This window comes from Coffea arabica, chromosome 9e (assembly GCF_036785885.1).
Source record: "Coffea arabica cultivar ET-39 chromosome 9e, Coffea Arabica ET-39 HiFi, whole genome shotgun sequence".
NCBI classification, from domain to species: domain Eukaryota; kingdom Viridiplantae; phylum Streptophyta; class Magnoliopsida; order Gentianales; family Rubiaceae; genus Coffea; species Coffea arabica.
The window spans coordinates 36,209,479-36,229,627 of NC_092327.1; the positions used below are offsets into that span (position 1 = coordinate 36,209,479).

Sequence of the window (20,149 nt, forward strand, 5' to 3'; positions counted from 1 at the left end):
AACAAAAACAATTGAATACTAAAGGGACCAAAAATAAATAAGTATCAACCAATAAATTGGGTTTGTTTTACAAGTGACATTGGTCAACAAAAGCCTGAGGAAAATCGACGTTAAATGACAAAATGTTGAAATGTAAAGAAGGGCAATAAATATGATTATCTGCGTAGATCAAATATAATTCAAGTGTACCAATTAATATTCACAAGAAAATACTAAAAAATCAAGTTTGAAAATTTATCAAACACAAATTACTGTTTAAATTTGGTTTAATTAGTTGGTGAACCAAATTCGAATGAACTCTTACTGAATCGAGCTTGGTTTGAGTATTGAGTAGTATGGTTCATATTTCAACCTATTTACTGAATCAAGCCTTATATTAACTCTTATATACATTAATGAATTGTTGATTATTATAAGTTTATAACTTAGGTACTACATTAAGTTGTCATGAAAAACTACAAGAAATAGTATTGGCACTTCACTTTTATATAAACAGCACTCTAACTATCTCTTTTATCATATAATCTATTAACTGAAAATCATATGATACAAATGAAAAAGATTAAAAGAAAAGATTTTTATAACTTTCGTGATTACATTTCTCAATTACATTTTTTCTTTACATACATCAAATCATCACAATATATATATATATATTAATTATAAAAATTCCAGAAAATAACATTTGCCAAAACTATTTACTAGATATAAGAATAGACAGGATATGCCAACCATATTCCCTAGACGTCTAATCATTTGAAACCTTAAGAAGTATCTAATTCCACATTTTTTTTTTCTTAAAAGAAACGCACAAATATCAAATTGGAAAGGATTATGTCCCTCATAAATGCAGAAAGGATCCATTGTCCTCCTTTAAATGTAGAATCATAAAAAAGCCAATGGACTGTGGTGGGGTTGCTTTGGATGAGAAGCACCAATTCAAACACCAAACGCGTTTTCTTGCAAGCAACACATGGAAGTGCTCATCAATTGAAGACCATACATAAATAATAAATTACAGTACTTAGATTATCAAGCTCAGTTTAAAGAAGAGCATGTTTTGTTGCAATAGGAAGCAGCAGTTGATCAGGATTTACCTTTACAAACTATGATTACAATTCATCTATATATCATCAGTACTAATATTAATCATGTTGGTACTTGAGATCATCATGATGATATGATACTAGTGTTAACCAGGCTAATTTTCTTGAAAAGACCTAAAATTTTCTGATTCGTCCTTTTAATTCCCTAGTCATATCTAATATATTAGTCACAATAGCTTTCACCTCATAGATGTCCAAAATTCCTATATGCATACACGCAGCTCATTAAGATCATTGTCGCCAACACATGTTGGCTCAACTTAGTTGGCAAGGAAGGCCATTCATTCTGTGTATGTATCGCGTCTATGTTTCCGCTGTCGATGTAACGATTGTATTGATGGACGATTTGCAAAAATCTTTGTAAGGGATCTATGGTTCTCGAAATATATCTTAATTCGTAATAGTGACCAGAGTCGAATTCATCCAAACTTTTTACTACAAAAAAAATAAAAATAAAAATTCAGATCATTGGCATTATTTTGTTTCTTATTTGTATTTTTTTTTAAGGTTCAAGAAAGGTACGTTTCATTCTCAAATCGGTTAGAAACCTCGACCACACAATTCACATATAGTTTCTCTCTAATGCTGTTTAAACCAAAATTTCAGAATACAGCAAAAAGGATGTACAACTGATCTCTATTCATCATTATTCATTCATGATGCCACCATGGTTGGGAAATTTTGCAGGAGATTATAAGGGCTTCCCTGGCCATTAGTCAAACCCCACTTGCAGTCCTTGACAATCCATCTTAATTCAATCTTTCTAAAATGCTTTTTACAAACTTAATCCCTTATATATTAGGTATATAATCATACTTTTTTAGGACATCTACGAAGATAGAAGTAAGACCAACACTTGCACAAGGGACAATCTAAAAGCTGAAATGTGAGAGGCAAAACTTGAAAGTATCCATAGCTTAAGGGACTAACAAGAAGACTGAACATGTTCAGAAAACTGGCAATCTCCTCATGCCAATTAACTTCATGAAGAACAGTGAAATCCTTGAGTTAGTAAGAATTTGGAATCACTTCAACAAAACAATTAACTCTTGCAAGAGAACTTTATTTGACTTCAGAAAATGTTAAGAGTCTAATATCTCAAGCTTAGAAATAATTCTCAAAGGAGAAAAGAAGACGAGTGAGGGGCTACAGCAGGTGGTTACAATTATTTCCTTTTTGTCCTTTTTCTGCTGATTTCAGACATTGAAGTTAATTCAACAGGATCACAAGGTAGCCCGTCAAAGAGAGTAGGAATTCAACAAAGACTACAAGCCAGACTTCTCATCCATTCAACATTTCTGAGCTGTAGTACATTCCAAATAAATTCAAACAACAAAAATCAACAAGGAACATTCATAGTGCTGTATGTCTCAACCATGCCCATCAATCATCAAGAACGCCAAAATACACAATAATGTTACTTGTAGTTTCTAATACCATCCAACTTCCAAATACACGAATTATACATGGAAAGAACATTACAACTATGCAGAGTCCATGCCAAATATCTGATGATCTATGATCTTCTACCCTGTAATTCATCTAAGTTCCTGAAGTTAAACTGGAATTCAGGAAATCTTGGGCTTTATCTTTGTTCTACAACACATGAACTATCCAAGGGTCAAGTGAACAACCAGTAGAGAACTCCTAGTACATATTCAGAAAACAATGCTGTCATATGAAGCTATTCCGACTAGTTACACTAAATTTATCTCTTTACAAGGTCTATGAGTATGCAGAAGGCTCATCTTTCAACAGGCTTTTATGATTCTCTCAATGCACCATTGCACTCAAATTAGCACCTTAAATTATTAATATCCTAGAACCAAAACCAAAAGATTTACCTCAGCCACTCAGCATCAAAAAGTGTTTAGTTACAAGTCAAGAAGCAAACCATTTAACAAAGTCGTTGACTTCTTTTATTAACAAGTACTTTTTATTAACAAGTAGGTGTAGAAGATGAGTAGATTTTGCCACTCAATTAAACCAAAATACTTAATCAGTGACATTCAAAGCACTTAAAAAAGTAAACGGGCAGCCTCAAAATGATTAAGCATCCTGTAGCTTATATTGAAATTTCCAACAGTTTTACACTGGCCTCAAGAGGACCCTCAGCTTGATCATTTGGATATGACTTTCAAAGCAAGGAATAAAGAAACCAGAATTAGATGATGTGGATAATAACTTTCCAACTTCAAGGTTTACTATTAGTTGTTTGTGCTATTTCTACTTTTCCAGAGTGATACTTGAGAAAATTGAGAAATAAATGATCCAATAGCAGTACCATGATTCAACACCTTCGCTTCGTTTGCCTCCAATTTGCTATTTGGATCTCGCCAAAATTTAATAACATGGAGACTCTCTTCTTCTGTTGATCTCTGCAACACGATACGAGCAGCATAACCTTTCCTTTTCATCTGAAGGCATATATCAGAAGGGTCATTCGCAGTGAGGGTAACCATATATAACCAACCCTTATCAGACAAAAGCCTGTCTGCAATGGGCAATATCTTATCAATAACACTCCGTCCATTTTCTCCTCCAGCCCATGCAGAAGTAATCCCATCACAACCCACTTCTTCTTCAGGTGTTGGCACATAAGGTGGGTTAACAACCATAACATCTACCAATCCCATCAATCGCCCCTCCAGACCCGCTGCAACATCGGTATTTACCAACTCAGCATGAACTCCATGTGCTTTCAATGTATCACTTGTCACATCCAAAGCATGAGGGTTAATGTCTGTTGCAATAAAGTAGGATCCACAGACATCACCCCCAAGCAAAAGAGCAAGGGAAGTAATCACATATCCACTACCACAACCGATTTCCAAGCAAAAAATTGGACGATGCTCAAGCAAGTTTGTTCGATCAGCTAAAAGTGCATCAACTAGTGCAAATGAGTCATCACAGGGATCATAGACTTCAGGATGTGAATTTACAAGACGTATTTGAGCAATTCTATAGGACATCATTCATCAATTCTGCAAAAATATATCAAATTTGTTTGGACTTCACAATAGAGTGGGTACCTTAACACAAAACCTGCGAACAAGTCAGGAATTTGGTACAGGAATAGGAGCAATAGAAAAAAGGAACGCATGATAAAAAAGAAAAAGAAAAAGAAAAAGGAATAACAGCAAATACAATAAACTTCAGTTACAGAATCACATAGAAATACAATTTATCTGACGTAACAGCTTCAAAAAAATGAATGAATAAATAAAAGAAGAAGAAGAAGAAGGGAACGACTCCAAATATAATAAACTTAAGTAACAGAATCACATAAAAATTCAATTTATCTGAAGGCAACTAAGACTTCCATTTCCATAATATTTTTTGTCACTCAACTTTTTGCAGTTAAGAAACAACAATTCAAGAAAAAATCATCATACATAGATATGTATTGAAGCAATTACCTGACACCATTGTTATTACTTATTTGAAAAATTGACTATTGTAAACAACTATATTAAGCATACATATTCGTCTCTGTCTTGGGTGGGTGCTAATTCTAAAACCAAGCTATTCTTGAACAGCTCTGTAATTAGGCTGAAGAAAATCAAACAAAGCTGGTTTATATAACCAGCTGAGGTGAAGGTTGGACATAGAAAGTTATTAATCTACTAAATGAAGCAGGATAACCCTAGGTTCTTCCCCTTGCCATCCTCTCCAGTTGCTCCTAGCCACTATCGCCTCTTCAATCTACCATCTAGTTACAATTGCCTCTTTTGACTCGTCAGCCTCTCCTGGGGTTGCCTCTACTCTCTGTTTCACTGCTGTAATCAAGGTATTACCAATTTTTGTCTCCAGCTGAGCTGAATTTATTACTTACTTCTGCTTTTGACTACAAGCCACTAGCAACGATTATTAAAGATCCGACATAAGAAAAAGTTATGCATAGCAGAGATGATAATGCCATAGCAGAGATTTTAATGCCCCAGCATATTTTGTCCAAATGACATATTTGTCCACAGTAGTCAACGGGCATAATTTAGCAAGTTACATATAGGACCCACCAGAGATTTGGTTCTATTAGTCCTCTGGACTCTGACTATGCCTCTCTCCGTCCCAGGATCCCATCCGAAAGTCCACCAAATAACAAAAGGCACATGAAAAAGCAGTTGGAGCTTGAATCCGGTGCCGTTGATTTGGGCTGAAGAGCTTGTGGAGATGTTCAAATACTTTTACAAGATTCTGCATTTTTGAACACTCAAGTTTTTTTTTTTTTTTTTGTTGACAAGGGTTGGGATTTAAGAAGTGGGGAGGGGCAGGGAATTTGAACTCAAGACCTCTAATGCTTAAGGCCTCAACCTTAGCCACTGGAGAAGACTCAGTCTGGATGTCAACAAAGTAAAAATCGACTTAACCTGATTTTATTTTCTGTCCTTCTATTTTGTTTCATCATTTCTGTTCGGATTCTTGAGCTATTGCCTATTAGTCAAGGTTTAGAATTATTCTTAAGTCTTTATGTTTAACTTTTAAATTATCTGAGGAAAAGAGAAAGAGCAGTGACATGTACTTGAATTCAGGAAGCCTCGGTATGCCACCAAGCAAACTTCGGCCTCTGTTACTTTTGATTGTCAGACCATGGCCTGACCATCAATTTTTTTTTTTTTCACAGAGGCAGATAATAGGGCATAGTTTTTGAAGAAATCTTTTACTGTGAAGGTGGATTCACTTACAATACATGAACTAAAGCTGTGAATGAGATATTGTAAGAAGATGTGCCTTTTGTGCTGGTGGTGATAGCATGATAATAAATCCTCACTACCATCTTTTTTGGGTGCCAAGAGAAATTAAGGGAAAACGGCAAATGAAGTTGAGGCCTCCAATCTCTGTTCCAACTTCCAGATGCCAATCTTGTTCAGAGTCGAAGTTGAGTACAGGAGATATTAAGATTTGAGGGATGACTCAGAGGTGTTAAACATGTGTGGGTCCCATGCAAAACTTGCTAAATTCTGATATTGACTCTCAAGGGCAAATTTGGTACTTAAACAAAATGTGCTGTGACATTAAAATTAGAGCAGTGGCAATATCAGCTGTCATCCTGTATGCCTATGCAAAATTGTGATAATTGATAATATGCAGAAAACTACATGGTCTGCTTCAGTGGTAAAGCTATTTATGCTCAGAAGTCAAATCCCATGGACATGCCAGATCTGACTAATCATCACATCAGCTAAGAGTAAAACAAAGCTGACAGCTTCTTTCACCACCAGATTCTCATATAAGATATAATTTTCATAAGAAAATGAGGGATAAGGAACAGTCTATCTTTACACTTGTGAATTTGGTTTTAGAACTTTCAAGGAAGATTGAAGTTTTGACTTTGACATTGTTCGATATTTATCTGACTCTCATATACTGCATCCTACAAGCAAACAATTTCTTAATAAATAACTATTCCTGAAGAATTTCTGCTTGACGTCATCTTACAGTTTTCTTAGTGTGTCTAAATTTGATTATCTAATTTGAACTTGATTTATCACTAAATCATTTAATGTGTTTGAACAATTAGACAAAAAAAGCTTGATAAATGACATATTTAGTTTCTATGTACATTGCTGATTCTTATAAAGGTATGTTTCTTCCATATATTCTTCCCAAAAAGTAACAGGGAAGTACGTTGCATCAATGAGTTGGACCTTGAATTTTTCAAAATCGTCCCTTGAAACCAGATTGGGCAATGAACAAGAGTAGAATGGAAAAAATCTCCCTTTGGATACGATTTAGTTATTCAATTCAAGATTTATGAGGTGAGAATGGAAGAAGACAACAACATGCTTCATGTGGTAACATTTTTTCCTTTCCATTTGGCAGTTAAGGCAAGACAAATCCTCCGCTTTAGTGTAAAATATTCTGAAAGAATGTCAAATGACTTGTAGTGATTCGAAGCTTCTAATGGTTAAAAAATAAGTACTTGCGATACATTTTTAACTCGTATTACTAATTTGCTGTTTTTCTGCCAAAAGAAACGGGTGGTGATTCCACATGTTGATAATTACTAAATTGTAACAAACTTGAGTTCTAGGCTACCATCAAACTCAAGCTTGGCAAGAAGTTTTGATGATCCCAGCTGAGTTTGAGCTCCAATGACAGAAATCTTACTGCAAAGCAGGACTACCTAAATGAACCTTGAACTGTAGGCAAGTCAAGCTGGAGCTTGACCCGGACATCATACAAGCTAAGCTTGATAGCAGAGTTCAGCACGGCTAACATGCAGCTCAACGAGTGCCGTTATATTGCAGGAGACTTTGACTATAAAAACCGACAATTTGAGGCTCATAAGCTTTGCAAGTTACTTATTAAGGAGCTCCAACTTGATCAAAGAACTGATCAGTAGCTCAAGCACAACTATAAGTTCACGTAAGCCTAATTAACCAGCCTGAGTAGCTGAAGAAACTCAACTTGTTCACCCTAATTTCTATTGAATGTTTCTTATATCAAAAATAACGAGAGAAAATATGGTATGCACATGTGATGCAACATAAGCTGATGATGTGACACTCAACTTTGCATGTAAGTAGGACTGCTATTGAATTGGGCCCCATCCATGTTTAATATCTCTTAATTAAGTTATACAATTTCAACTTTAAGGGAGTTCATAAAAGGCTTATGAGTTCAAACAAACACAGCCCATTCTATATTACATTATCAAACAAGCAAAGTTGTATGCCACATCATAAGCTAATGTCACTCCTAATATGCATATACTAAATTTTTTTCCTAGTGCCAAGGTATTGGGTACTCAAGTTAGGCCACATTGACACTAAAATATGGTACAGTACTACCAATCACTCGTCACCAAGTAAGTAATGTGGGTCCTCCTTATCTAGTATCTAGTACCCACCAGACAAGGAGGACCACCTTACTTATTTGATATAGAGTGATCAATACTGGAGTACCACATGGTACGACTGTGTGGCATACCTTAAGTGTTTGATACCTTTCCACCCAATGAAGATGCTAGAGGAGATGTCTTGTAGCAGTCTTTACCCTACCTTCCAGCATGTGAACCACGTGGTATAAACAGGCCAAACTATATGGTTAGTGGAGTCAGTAAGATGGAGAACGGTACATGCAAGTCCACCAATTAAATGAGTTACAGATTTGCAGTAATGTAACTCCACGAAAATGAAGGTTCACGTGATGCTAATTCTCAAATGGTAAAGAACAATGACATCTTCACATCGAAAGGTTCTAACATCTTTTGAAGATTTTCACATCGAAAAAAGACCATACCGCAGAACCATACACAATCATAAGGAAATAACTATGTGATATACTCACAGAAGTAACCTCAATATTCAGGTCAATCTCCCACAACGTGCACATAGTAGTAGTGGTTTCAGGAAAAAAGCACAGCCATGAACCTGATTTTCAGCTAAATCACTGAATTGCAGAGAAAACCCAGATATGATTTAATAAGATTACACAAAAAGAGGGTTTACTACATATTCTTGTACATAAATTGGGAATGCAGAATATGGAAACAGAACAGAAACACAGCATTCGTATATTGCTCGAAAGTCTAACTAGAAACCTAATTGCATAAACTAGCAATTCAAGCCCAAAGGACTAAAGATCGACTTGAGTCAATAATGAGAAGGAGAAAAAAATCACTTGAAGTTCAGAAAATGGTCACAAGAAATATTCGAAAGAAGTGCCATCCTTGTAGACTACACCATAAAAGAGATCTCTAACTTCAGGACATAACTTTCAATCATTTTCAACCATTTACAAGCAACTTTCAATCTAGTACCAACCAAAGGAGTCTCTGAGGCCATCCCACAATATTAGATATGGTAGTCATTCATTGAAATTCAACATCAGCACTTTACATAGCCGTGCATATCTATCTACTTATGCTCCTAAAGAGTGTTAGAATGACAGCCACTATATCTTTCTAAACCTCATGTTAATAATCTACAGAATGAACATTTCACTAGGGCTCACAAATAATGAGCAAAATAGCTACCTGACCCTTGGCTGCATTACTAACAACAAGTATATTGGATAACAATAACAGTATATAATCTACCTACTACGACAATCTTTTATCAGCAGAAAGTGTAACACTAGTACTACAAAACTCAAGGCAATACATTGATAGTCAATATTGTGACCCTTGAGGAAGATATCAACTTGTGTAAGGAAAATGAGAAGAGATATATAGATGTGATGTCCCTTTTAATCAATAAATTTAACGTCTTTTTATTTAATCGTTTTTAAGGCAAGAATGAACGAATGACAAACTCAGAGTCGAAATACATTGGTGCAAGGAGAAGAAGTCAATTTTACCTGTAGATTGGCGAGTTCGCTCGTTCTATCGGCCTTGGGTTCCAGTCAAACGGAGAAGGAGAGGGGCTCGGCGGCTCAGCGGCGGAGGAGACTGAAAATGGGTGGAGCCAGGGAGGGAAGTGGTTGGCCGAGTTGGTCAGCAAGCAGGGGCGACGGGGCTGGAGTGGGTGACTTCGTTCGCTTCGTTTGAAATAGGGTTAATTACATTTATCCTCCCTGAGGTTTGACCAAATAACGAATCAGACCCTCAAGTTTGGCCAAACTAAAAAAGATCCGTCAAGCTCAAAATTCCATAACAAAATTATCTAGATAAATGTAATTGGATTGATTCATACACGAGCTCCTATGTTGGGAAAGTTATTTAAACATATTTTTGCTGAATCTAGATATGGTTTTGAAGAAAAGAAAAAGAGACTGCCCGTCTATGGAAGATGATGACCAACACTTTCCTTTCCTATTTTTGGTATAACAAATCAACGCTTTTTACTCTTTCTTTTTTAATTTTTTGTATCATTTTCCTTACACCCATTTGTTTTTATAGTACTTGGTCTTGTTATTCTTTTTATCTCTTTCTTCAATGTTTTTTCATGTGTTTCACCATTTTTTTCTTTTTTTTATCATCTTTCTGCTCCAATTTTCTGTGTCTTTGTCTTATGTTGGATAGTTTCTCACTGTTTCTCACTTTTTATTTGGCAATATGATGCATATGTAGTAAAAGAATAATTTAGAAATATGTAGAGAAAATATTCCAAAATTTTTGTGAAAACTCACAATTCACATAAATACTTTTCTTTTTTTTTCTGGCTAAAATATTCTTTTTATTGAATTTTAAATTTTATTATTTTAAATCTTTAGAACTAGGCCTCTTTCATCATTTCACAACATCTATTAACGGAGTCAAGGATCCATTACTAACAACGGCATAAGAGTTTTTTAATCAAACTACAAGATTTATTTCGTAATATGAACAAACCTTAGGGGAGGTTAATTTGGTAGGTAAATATTGTAGGGAGGTAAAGGCTATTTGATTCCAAGGCCAAGGCAAGTTACGTATAAGCTACCAAGCCATGTTATTTGGAAGGTATACATTGTAGGAGGGAGGATTTTATATACAATTATACATAGCCTATTAAATGATAATGGCTGTAGAAGGACTCAAAATCCCACCACAACAAGCCTTACAAAAATGAGCAAATCCTTATGGCTGAGTTTGGCTTCAATAAAACTTCAAGTATTTTTTTTTTTCCCTACAAAATAAAGGATACATACATTATAAAATTCAAGTATTTTTTTTTCCTACAAAATAGAAGCCCGGTAACTATGTATGCAAGTACACATGTTCGTCGCTCAAAATCACATAAACAGCCAAAAGACTGTTTGCCATTTGTATATGATTTGTCCGCTACTAAGTTCAAAGCCCAAATTCCATATCCAATTCTAATGCTTTTTCTCAATGAAATAAAACATCAGTGATCAGTACATGTAAAAAAATAATCATCCATGCCGAAGGAGCAATGAACCTTGGACTCATATTAAAGACTCCTTTACATAATAGCAGAACTAGGAAATGAAAGTGCATCACTATCCTTTGAGAAAAAAAAAAAGAACAGAAAAAGAGAATATTTTAGAAAGCAAATTCAGTAACCTGACAAAGATTTGGATAGTAAGCTAGTAAAATAAGAAGATATGTTTAACAAACCCACCAAAAGGAAAGCTTTCGTGGTTTTTTCCCATTCTAGCATATTAAAATTACACTATGCTGTTAAGCTTTAGCTACACTGGCAACACCAGGATCGCCACAGCACTAAAGTGAGAAAAATTTGAACCCCAGATTCTGAAATATGGTCCACAGATCAATCTTCACCAAATCTTCTTAGAACATAAAAAAGCTAATCAATTTCTAAAGCTCAATAGTTAAACTAACACAACCCTGAGAGAAAAATCCCAACTTTAGCAGAGAAATACAACAGCATTACATGAAATGAATCCCCAATAATCTAAGACGTTCAAAATGGTTAATCCTCTCTTAATTAACCCCTAATGCCTCAGCTGGCCAAAATCTTTTGTGGCATTACGCGAATCACAACTATTACAGGAAACAAGAAAAGGAAATTTATAAAAAAAAAACCCAATTTACCAAAAGATTAAAAGGGCCAGTATCACAGGCAAATGACAATTATAAATTAATTTAAAAAAATCAAAGAGAGAGAGAGAGAGAGATCAAATAAAAAGCCAGAGGAGTATAGCACCTTTGATTTTGAGGGAAATGGGGGAGCACGGAAAATGTTTAGAGAGAGGAGAGATGAGGAGGGTGGTGGTGGACGATGATGACGTTGGTCCAACACGCGTTGTCTGAAGAAGGTTTTAAGGTGAAAAGGAATTAAGGGAGAGGCCCAACCAACGCAGGGTTTGTCGGTGGCATTACTTCTCCACTTTACTCTGTTCTGTGTATCGGATAATTTTTACGCTACTATATAATTGCTTTGATTAAAATAATGGTACGAAGGCTATTTCTTTTTGACCCCTAGAAGTTTGCTAATTTCTAAAAACAGTGTACTATTTCACTGTAATAATTTATTAAGCACGTACAAATTATTGTGCTTGTGATCCTTAACACGTTAAACTCCAATTCATAAGTTTTCCTCCCTCCACATCTAATTGATAGACCGTATTGTAAACCAATTCTCTTGATTTGGGTGAAATTTTGCCCAATCAAGTGATCACATCAACTAATACTACTGAATCTAGTATCTTATTTCTATTAATCAAGTGTAGGTTGTAGCATTCCTGTCTAACATTTGAGTGATACAAAATGGGTTAAATAAATTTGATATTGGAGAAATTTTTTGGTTTTTGATCAATGACGATGTGCTAATTAAAATTATGAAATCCACCGATTTCAAATTAAATATAATTCAAATAAGATCGTGGACGTGCGATTTTTATTTATTCAATTAACAGCATCAGATCGGTCAACCATCAATAGTTGAATTTGTCACACAATTGATCCAGACTAACATTAAATTTTGTTGTTATATTATAACACCATGGGCAGAAAATTTTGCCAATTGACATCTATAGAACAAAGTATGGCAGATGCTAGTTTTGATTATTGATGACGTAAATGAAAGGCAGTCCTTTTCACAATAATTATCTTATAGAAACTGACCAGGCTCGCCAAAGGGAGATGGATGTGTTAGATATAAATAGTTTCATTATGTGTACGTAATCGTCTACAAAACGGGAAGCTGGCATTATCAAAATATGCTTAATGATTGAGATATTAGGTTGTCTTGTTTATGAATTTGCAAATTTTACTCTACGATCCTTTTCTTAATGTTTCTTCTGTCGTTTTGGCTTTTAGTGGATGAAGGTTTTCGTGTTTATTGCAAATTGTTCATCATTTGGTGACACCTCATTTAGGCTGTCCTTGTACTGTCGCCAAATTGGTACATCTAAGCACCATCATCATCAGCAATCAAGTCTTTAATCTTGACAGGCAAGTCGGACCAGAGGTTTCTGATATATTATGGGCATCAGAGGACAAATTCAGTAGCAAATCTGCAAGATTCTAGGTAATATATGATTATGCACCTCTGGGGTTGGCTCGGCTGGTGCTGGGGGAAACCTCTTCAGGTCCTGGCATCGGGTGGTCGCGGTTCGACTCCTGTTACCGTCTTGTGTCTTCTGGGGGTGGGGGCACAAGCGCAGTAGGATTATTCGGCCTCGGAACATTACTCCGTTGAATCCCGGATACCCACTGTGTCCCAAAAAAAAAAAAAGAAAAGAAGGTAATATATGATTATGCAGGTATATCTGTACAGTTTATATACCCTTCAATCTCGTCTTTCACATTTACATGTTACTGCACAGTTTATTGACAAGACTGGTATTCTCCTATGTGAAAGATGGAAGTTTTGGAGAGGCGGTGAGAAGGCCAGATAGAAGACCAACAATGAAGGCATTGTTATAAGTGGTCGGTTCTGCTTGGATAGAATTGTTCCTGGAATCAATGTAGGTGTCATTGAGAAATGGTCCACCAACAAGAGCTCCAGTTGCTATGTTTGGATTTGGAGATGGTGAACGAAGCCACTTGAACCCATCCTTGCAACCTGTATTAGCATCTGCCGGAATTGAAGCTCCCCTGTGATGTACATACTTGGGGTAGTCACTGCTATATCCAACGAGGTAGCTCATCTTCATTGGATTACTTCCCAGAACATAATTTGCCTGAATTAAGTTGATTGAAAACAAGATTACAATAGGAAATGGGAAAATCTAGAATCATGATCTTGGCGTGTCATGCAACAAGACTTTGGTTCTTGAGAGACTTTAGAAGTAATTTAACTGGGACCACCCTTTCTAGAGCTACTCGATGTGGCCAATTAATGCAGCTAAATCAGTTCTTAGATACTGTGATTAAAGAAAGAAGTACCTGTGAAATTGCAAAACTTCGCAGGTCCATTGGCTCGTATTGGTCTCCATTGCAATACAGGGTTGGTGTACCGGACCAGAACATGTAATCGCTATAAAGAACCGCCAAAAATGCCGAGGCAACAGAGTATTGTAAAGCGTTCCATTCTGTCACCCATATCAGCCCACCTACATGCGTAAAAATTGATGAAGTTTCACAGCTGCTTAATCATACACCTGAGAAGGTGGCCAGTGTTTGTGATGCAAGTTTAATTTGAGCCCTAGTACATACTCATGTCATTTATATAGGTGGCATTCACCTGGATTACCCCAAGATGGTTAAAATTGGTAGAGATACCAGAAATATTGTTGCTAGTTGCTACGGAACATTCATCTGCATCATGAAAATTCATCCTAAAGTGTAAAAAACTGCCCTTTAAAGATATCTTTTTGCTGGCTTTCTAACAATTCATTCATTCTCTTCTTGCTTGGCTACAAAGTTAAACAAAGAAGCCTTCACTCAATAATCATTACAACCAGATAGGTTTCGAACGATTTATTGTATCGTTTTTCATAAGATTTAGGCGAAGATTAAGGATTAAAGTTGCTCAATTAGTAGACAGAGTATCACCTTCTGTTCTATTAGGTGTTGCCAATGAGGAATAGGGGAGAAGGCTACACAGAAGAGCATCAGCAGTTCTCCTGTACTTCTGAAGGCCGAGATTTTCAGCATCAGAGGTATCGGCTGAACCAAAGAAGCTTACCCTGGACAGAAGAACCTGAATTGCACTAAAATCTAGTCAAATCATTTCCAACCCACGAGGTCATGGTTATCTTATAGATAACCAAGACAAAGCTACAGATTAACTATTAATATTGCACCACGACTATAGACTGTAGCTTAATTATTTCACTTTTAAACTTTCTATACCTGAACTCCAGCCAACTTGTTATCCCAGGAAAACCATGTCGGATTTCCCCAATTAGCAAAAGAGTTTCCATTTGCACCAGTAGTATATTTAAGGTATGACTGGTCTCCAGTAGCATGATAAAGCCAAGCAGCCGCCCACAGGAGTTCATCACCATATCCTGATGAATTGTAATACTTTTGTACTTGGGGGATGCTGATACTGTAAGAACCTCGGTAAGTATCTGCGAAACTGAACAATTGCTGAGCATGCTTCAGCAACATTTGTGAGTAGGTCTTGTTGATAGACTTGAACACTAACGAGGCAGATGCCATAGCCGCTGCGGTTTCTGCTGCAACCTCAGTTCCTGGATATGAAATGTTCACTTGTATGAGTGGCCGTGCTTCTGTAATGGCTTCTGGCCTCTCCCAGCAGTTGTGATCCACCTCAGGATCACCAACCTTTTATTGTCATTTACAGCATTCAGAGTTAACATTCCATTCATGCTTGACATAATGGAAACTAAAGGCAGAACAAGACTTATCAGGGATTACAACAATAATATTTTCATCAGCAGAGTGACAAGCCAACTTCAGAACTGAATTAACAAACCTGGATGAATAGCACATTGTCAGAAGGATGTGCATTTATGAGATAATCAGTTACCCACTTCAGGGAATCTTGAGCATTTTTCAACTGTTTCATTTCTTGCATATGTTGTCCATATTCCAAAATGGCCCACGACAACATTGTTGCAGTAAATGCCATCGGAAATCCAAATTTCATGTCATCCCCAGCATCATACACCCCTTTTGATAAATCAAGATTTTCTTCTCGTCCATCTTGCAAACCTGAATCTCCCCTCCAGGCTATCTTATTATCCACCAATTTACCAGCTGCATTAAAAATTTAAACATAAATAAAACAATAACAAGCGAATACAAAAATACATGCACGAGTGATGGGCAAAGCAAAATCAACTTAGCTCATAGTACATTTTTGAACCTCAAAGAATTGCATAGCAACCCCGAGAGCATTAGCATATTTTTCATCAACTACTCTTGGTGGTCTAGCAGGACGGTGTTGAGAACGCCTCGATCTGTGAACATCATACCATAGCGTAAATGCACAGGCGAGCAAGACAAGGGCTGCAAAAAAAATCACGAGCAGCATCCAGCTCCATCCTTTGGACTTCGTTGGTGAATCTGGTGATTTTGCTTCCATTCATTCAATCTCAACTACCTGCAACTTTCCTTTGCGTGTCACATATATATATATATATATATATATATATATATATATATATCCTGGAGGGGAAGTTCATATCAAAGCAACCATGATTATGATCAGAAGTTTGAATTAATCAATCTTGGACTGAGTAAAAAAATGGTTGATTTCATGAGTCTCTTCTAAGATATATGTGCCACAAGGATTGATCAGATTAAATATGAATTCCGTGCCGGTGGTTGATCCCTTTTTTGCACTAGGACAAAAGCGGACTGCTCTAGGGAGGAATACAGTACTTATCCAGATTGTCTCTATGCATAAGGTGATAAAGGGCATCCCAATCTATTGATACCATCCTTAAAAAATAATCATAATAAAAATGAAAACAGATACCCTCATAACTCATACATAAGTTGCTAGTAATGGTACTATGTCAATGATTATTAGCTCAGTTCAGCTGCACTCTTGGTGAGTTGCTTTCATAGCTATAGCTCTCAAAGCAGTCCTTCTCACGGCGAGAATATTTATGAGCATGATAAGATGGATTGGCTACGCTCAAAAGTTTCTCAAAAAACAATCTGCTTTAATCAGAATATTTTTGCGTTCATAAGATGTAACCTTTAGACATGCATCATCCATAAAGAAAATAGAATACTTCTCTTGAAGCTAAGTTATTAAAGCCTGGAGCATTTGATTAATTTGGTCAACCAACACAAACAACTTGCATTGTTGGATGCTGGAAATCAACCCATCCACTTAAAATAAAAATTGTAATTCCACGTAGGTAGGATTTGTCTGCCATTTTGATCCCATCTCCCAATTGATGAGTGCTACTACCAAAATTAACCATCACTGGGTCGCATAATTTTTTTCATCACTGGGTCGCATAATTTTTTTTGTCTTTAGCAACAAACACTAGTTCAGTTAGGTTGTGAATTTTTAAAGTTTTTGGATGATGATTTTGTATGCAATCGCGGTTGGCTTGCGTTTCTTGAAATATTTCCACTTCGTGGCTGCATTCTCGGTGCGTGTGTATGACAATGGATCGATAGGTTGCACTAACAACAATTATGCACCAAGAGAAAAGTGCAAAAAAAGCGGGCAACCAAAGGAGATAGCAGCAATGCCAGCTATGGCAATCCCTGGAGCTTCTGTCCCAACTTATCCAATTTATTTTGCCAGGGCACAAGGAGGACTCGATCAAAGGATAAACAACGGATTGTTGGGGAATGGATCTCTCCAGCAGTCACTGCCTTTGAGCTCTAACTGGCCTTTTGCTGGGACTGATAAATTTGGTCTTCAACCAGCTGCTACTTGGCCGGTGAATGGGATGAATACTTCTGGTGTTCTGCATGCTAGCCAAGCTAATCAACTAGTTTCTGCTCCAAAAAGCTGGCGCAGTGGTGACTGGATCTGCAGCTGTGGCTTTCACAACTATTCTTCTCGTGCACAGGTCTGACAAATCAGAAAATGTTTTAATATTTAAACTTGTTCTTCCAGATGAAGTGACATAGATCACACATCTGAATTTTGTGAAGTTGTCCTGTAGTGCAAAAAATGCAACACTCCAATGCCAGAAGCTGCACCTTCTTCTTTTGTCAGTATAGCAATTACAGGTTCGTGGATTGTCTTTTTTTATGTACTAAGTCTCTTAAACATTCACATACGGACGTGAATGTTTATTTCTTTGTTTTCTTTAATTGTGGCCTTCTTTTCCACCATTTCCATAACAGGTCCTCCTTTTATTTTTTTGGGGAGGGAAGGGGGGGCAGTGGTTGGGGGGAGCTGTATTGTTTGCTTATCATTTTGGGAGGCTCCAATGGAATGAAAGTTTGCAACGTTTATGTTCCTTAATCAGATAGTTTGAGTCTGTAATTGATCTTTGAGTTTGAGTCTGTAATTGATCTTTGCTATGCTATTTCATGGAAGCTCATGGAACAAAAAGACTAGCTTCTGAAGAACTTGTTCACGAATGGGATAGCAAGACACTGAACGCTGGACACCAATTTCTTTATGGGGTTTCAGATTGTGTATTTGATTCTAAATTGTAGCTTTGACCTTCTTTTATTTCTATAAATCTGATTTGCTGGTTATGGGTTGCAGCCTACATATTCAGGACCTGAATCTGTTGTCGGTCCTAGTGGCAGTCAACCATCTCTCATTTACTCGACCTTTCCAAGTGCAAAAGTTCAGCTTTGGGTCCAAATTTGCAATTTAATCTGCAGGTACCAGCAGCTCCTACTCTTCTTGGCGAAGGGTAATGATCGCTTCTTTGGTGCTTTGTTCATATTATGTGGAAGTTGGCAAAGGAATTTTTTTTTTTTCCTGGATGTGTTATATTCATCTGGGATGTGGTTATATATGCTTAACTTTCTCTTGTTCCTCACTATTATGTCATTACCTTTCATTGTTCTGTCCTGCCTTTCTTTGAACAGTCAAAGATTCCAAAATGAAAGTAAGTATTGGTCAAGCTACCTTCTGTGCTCGTCTGTCTTCTGACTTGGAGAATCAGATTTAAATATGTAAAACAGACCCAGTTGTGGCTTTTCTCTATGAATCAAACATTTTTTTCTGAGCAACAAACAGATTCTTGTATGGAGCATTAAGCATATTGTATCTTGGCTCTTAATCTTTTCTTTGGTGTTTGACCCCCAAAGGACTAAAGACCGACTTGAGTCAATAATGAGGAGGAGAAAAAAATCACTTGAAGTTCAGAAAATGGTCACAAGAAATGTTCGAAAGAAGTGCCATCCTTGTAGACTACACCATAAAAGAGATCTCTAACTTCAGGACATAACTTTCAATCATTTACAAGCAACTTTCAATCTAGTACCAACCAAAGGAGTCTCTGAGGCCATCCCACAATATTAGATATGCTAGTCACTCATTGAAATTCAACATCAGCACTTTACATAGCCCTGCATATCTATCTGCTTATGCTCCTCAAGAGTGTTAGAATGACAGCCACTTTATCAGCAGAAAGTGTAACACTAGTACTACAAAACTCAAGGCAATACGTTGATAGTCAATATTGTGACCCTTGAGGAAGATATCAACTTGTGTAAGGAAAATGAGAAGAGATGTATAGATGTGATGTCCCTTTTAATCAATAAATTTAACTTCTTTTTATTTAATCGTTTTTAAGGCAAGAATGAACGAATGACAAACTCAGAGTCGAAATACATTGGTGCAAGGAGAAGAAGTCAATTTTACCTGTAGATTGGCGAGTTCGCTCGTTCTATCGGCCTTGGGTTCCAGTCAAACGGAGAAGGAGAGGGGCTCGGCGGCTCAGCGGCGGAGGAGACTGAAAATGGGTGGAGCCAAGGAGGGAAGTGGTTGGCCGAGTTGGTCAGCAAGCAGGGGCGACGGGGCTGGAGTGGGTGACTTCGTTCGCTTCGTTTGAAATAGGGTTAATTACATTTATCCTCCCTGAGGTTTGACCAAATAACGAATCAGGCCCTGAAGTTTGGCCAAACTAAAAAAGATCCGTCAAGCTCAAAATTCCATAACAAAATTAACTAGATAAATGTAATTGGATTGATTCATACATGAGCTCCTATGTTGGGAAAGTTATTTAAACATATTTTTGCTGAATCTAGATATGGTTTTGAAGAAAAGAAAAAGAGACTGCCCGTCTATGGAAGATGATGACCAACTCTTTCCTTTCCTATTTTTGATATAACAGAGTAACGCTCTTTACTCTTTCTTTTTTCTTTGTATCATTTTCCTTGCACCCTTTTTTTTTATAGTACTTGGTCTTGTTATTCTTTTATCTCTTTCTTCAATGTTTTTTCATGTGTTTCACCATTTTTTTTCTCATCTTTCTGCTCCAATTTTCTATATCTTTGTCTTATGTTGGACTAGTTTCTCACTATTTCTCACTTTTTATTTGTCAATATAACGCATGTGAAGTGAAAAAATAATTTAGAAATACGTAGAGAAAATATTCCAAAATTTTTGTGAAAACTCACAATCCAAATAAAGACTTTTCTTTCTTTTTGGCTAAAATATTCTATTTATTGAATTTTAAATTTTATTTTTTTAAATCTTTAGAACTAGGGCTTTTTCGTCATTTCACAACATCTATTAACGGAGTCAAGGATCCATTACTAACAACGGCATAAGAGTTTTTTAATCAAACTACAAGATTTATTTCGTAATATGAACAAACCTTAGGGGAGGTTTAATTTG

At 36.5% G+C, this 20,149-nt stretch overlaps 2 protein-coding genes and 1 pseudogene across 6 annotated transcripts; 1 reads left to right on the plus strand and 2 right to left on the minus strand.

The window, feature by feature from the left end:
* Nucleotides 1-3,152: 3,152 nt before the first annotated feature.
* On the minus strand, nt 3,153-11,851 carry LOC113710252 (uncharacterized; annotated as a pseudogene).
* A 1,044-nt stretch (nt 11,852-12,895) lies between these two features.
* Nucleotides 12,896-16,021, minus strand: LOC113709489 (endoglucanase 24). The gene is made up of 6 exons (XM_027232263.2): nt 15,727-16,021; nt 15,344-15,627; nt 14,755-15,192; nt 14,455-14,602; nt 13,846-14,012; nt 12,896-13,640 (listed from the first exon to the last, which is right to left on the minus strand). The coding sequence occupies exons 1-6, from the start codon at nt 15,953-15,955 to the stop codon at nt 13,308-13,310; spliced, it is 1,599 nt and encodes a 532-aa protein (XP_027088064.2). The 5' UTR covers nt 15,956-16,021; the 3' UTR covers nt 12,896-13,307.
* A 516-nt stretch (nt 16,022-16,537) lies between these two features.
* Nucleotides 16,538-19,677, plus strand: LOC113710696 (uncharacterized). Of its 5 annotated transcripts, none has more exons than XR_011821429.1 (4): nt 16,538-17,411; nt 17,508-17,574; nt 17,888-18,215; nt 19,104-19,677. XR_011821429.1 is itself a non-coding variant. In XM_027233815.2 (3 exons), exons 1-3 carry the CDS (start codon nt 16,911-16,913, stop codon nt 18,007-18,009), a joined length of 690 nt encoding a protein of 229 aa, XP_027089616.2. In that variant the 5' UTR covers nt 16,538-16,910; the 3' UTR covers nt 18,010-19,677. The 5 variants fall into 5 exon arrangements, 2 of the variants coding, with proteins under 2 accessions (XP_027089616.2, XP_071922182.1); XR_011821430.1 differs by having other exon boundaries at nt 17,888-18,183; XR_011821431.1 differs by having other exon boundaries at nt 16,546-17,411; nt 18,062-18,183.
* The last annotated feature ends 472 nt before the right edge of the window (nt 19,678-20,149 follow it).

Excerpts from the sequence above, each read along its gene's own strand:
- LOC113709489 (XM_027232263.2), bottom strand. The coding sequence starts at position 15,955 with ATGGAAGCAAAATCACCAGATTCACCAACGAAGTCCAAAGGATGGAGC. Across the intron at positions 14,013-14,454 it reads AACACCTAATAGAACAGAAG|GTGGGCTGATATGGGTGACA; the intron begins GTGATACTCTGT and ends TTACGCATGTAG. Across the intron at positions 13,641-13,845 it reads GAAGTTTTGCAATTTCACAG|GCAAATTATGTTCTGGGAAG; the intron begins GTACTTCTTTCT and ends AACTTAATTCAG.
- LOC113710696 (XM_027233815.2), top strand. The coding sequence starts at position 16,911 with ATGATGATTTTGTATGCAATCGCGGTTGGCTTGCGTTTCTTGAAATAT. Across the intron at positions 17,412-17,507 it reads ACTATTCTTCTCGTGCACAG|TGCAAAAAATGCAACACTCC; the intron begins GTCTGACAAATC and ends GTTGTCCTGTAG. Across the intron at positions 17,575-17,887 it reads TGTCAGTATAGCAATTACAG|CTCATGGAACAAAAAGACTA; the intron begins GTTCGTGGATTG and ends ATTTCATGGAAG.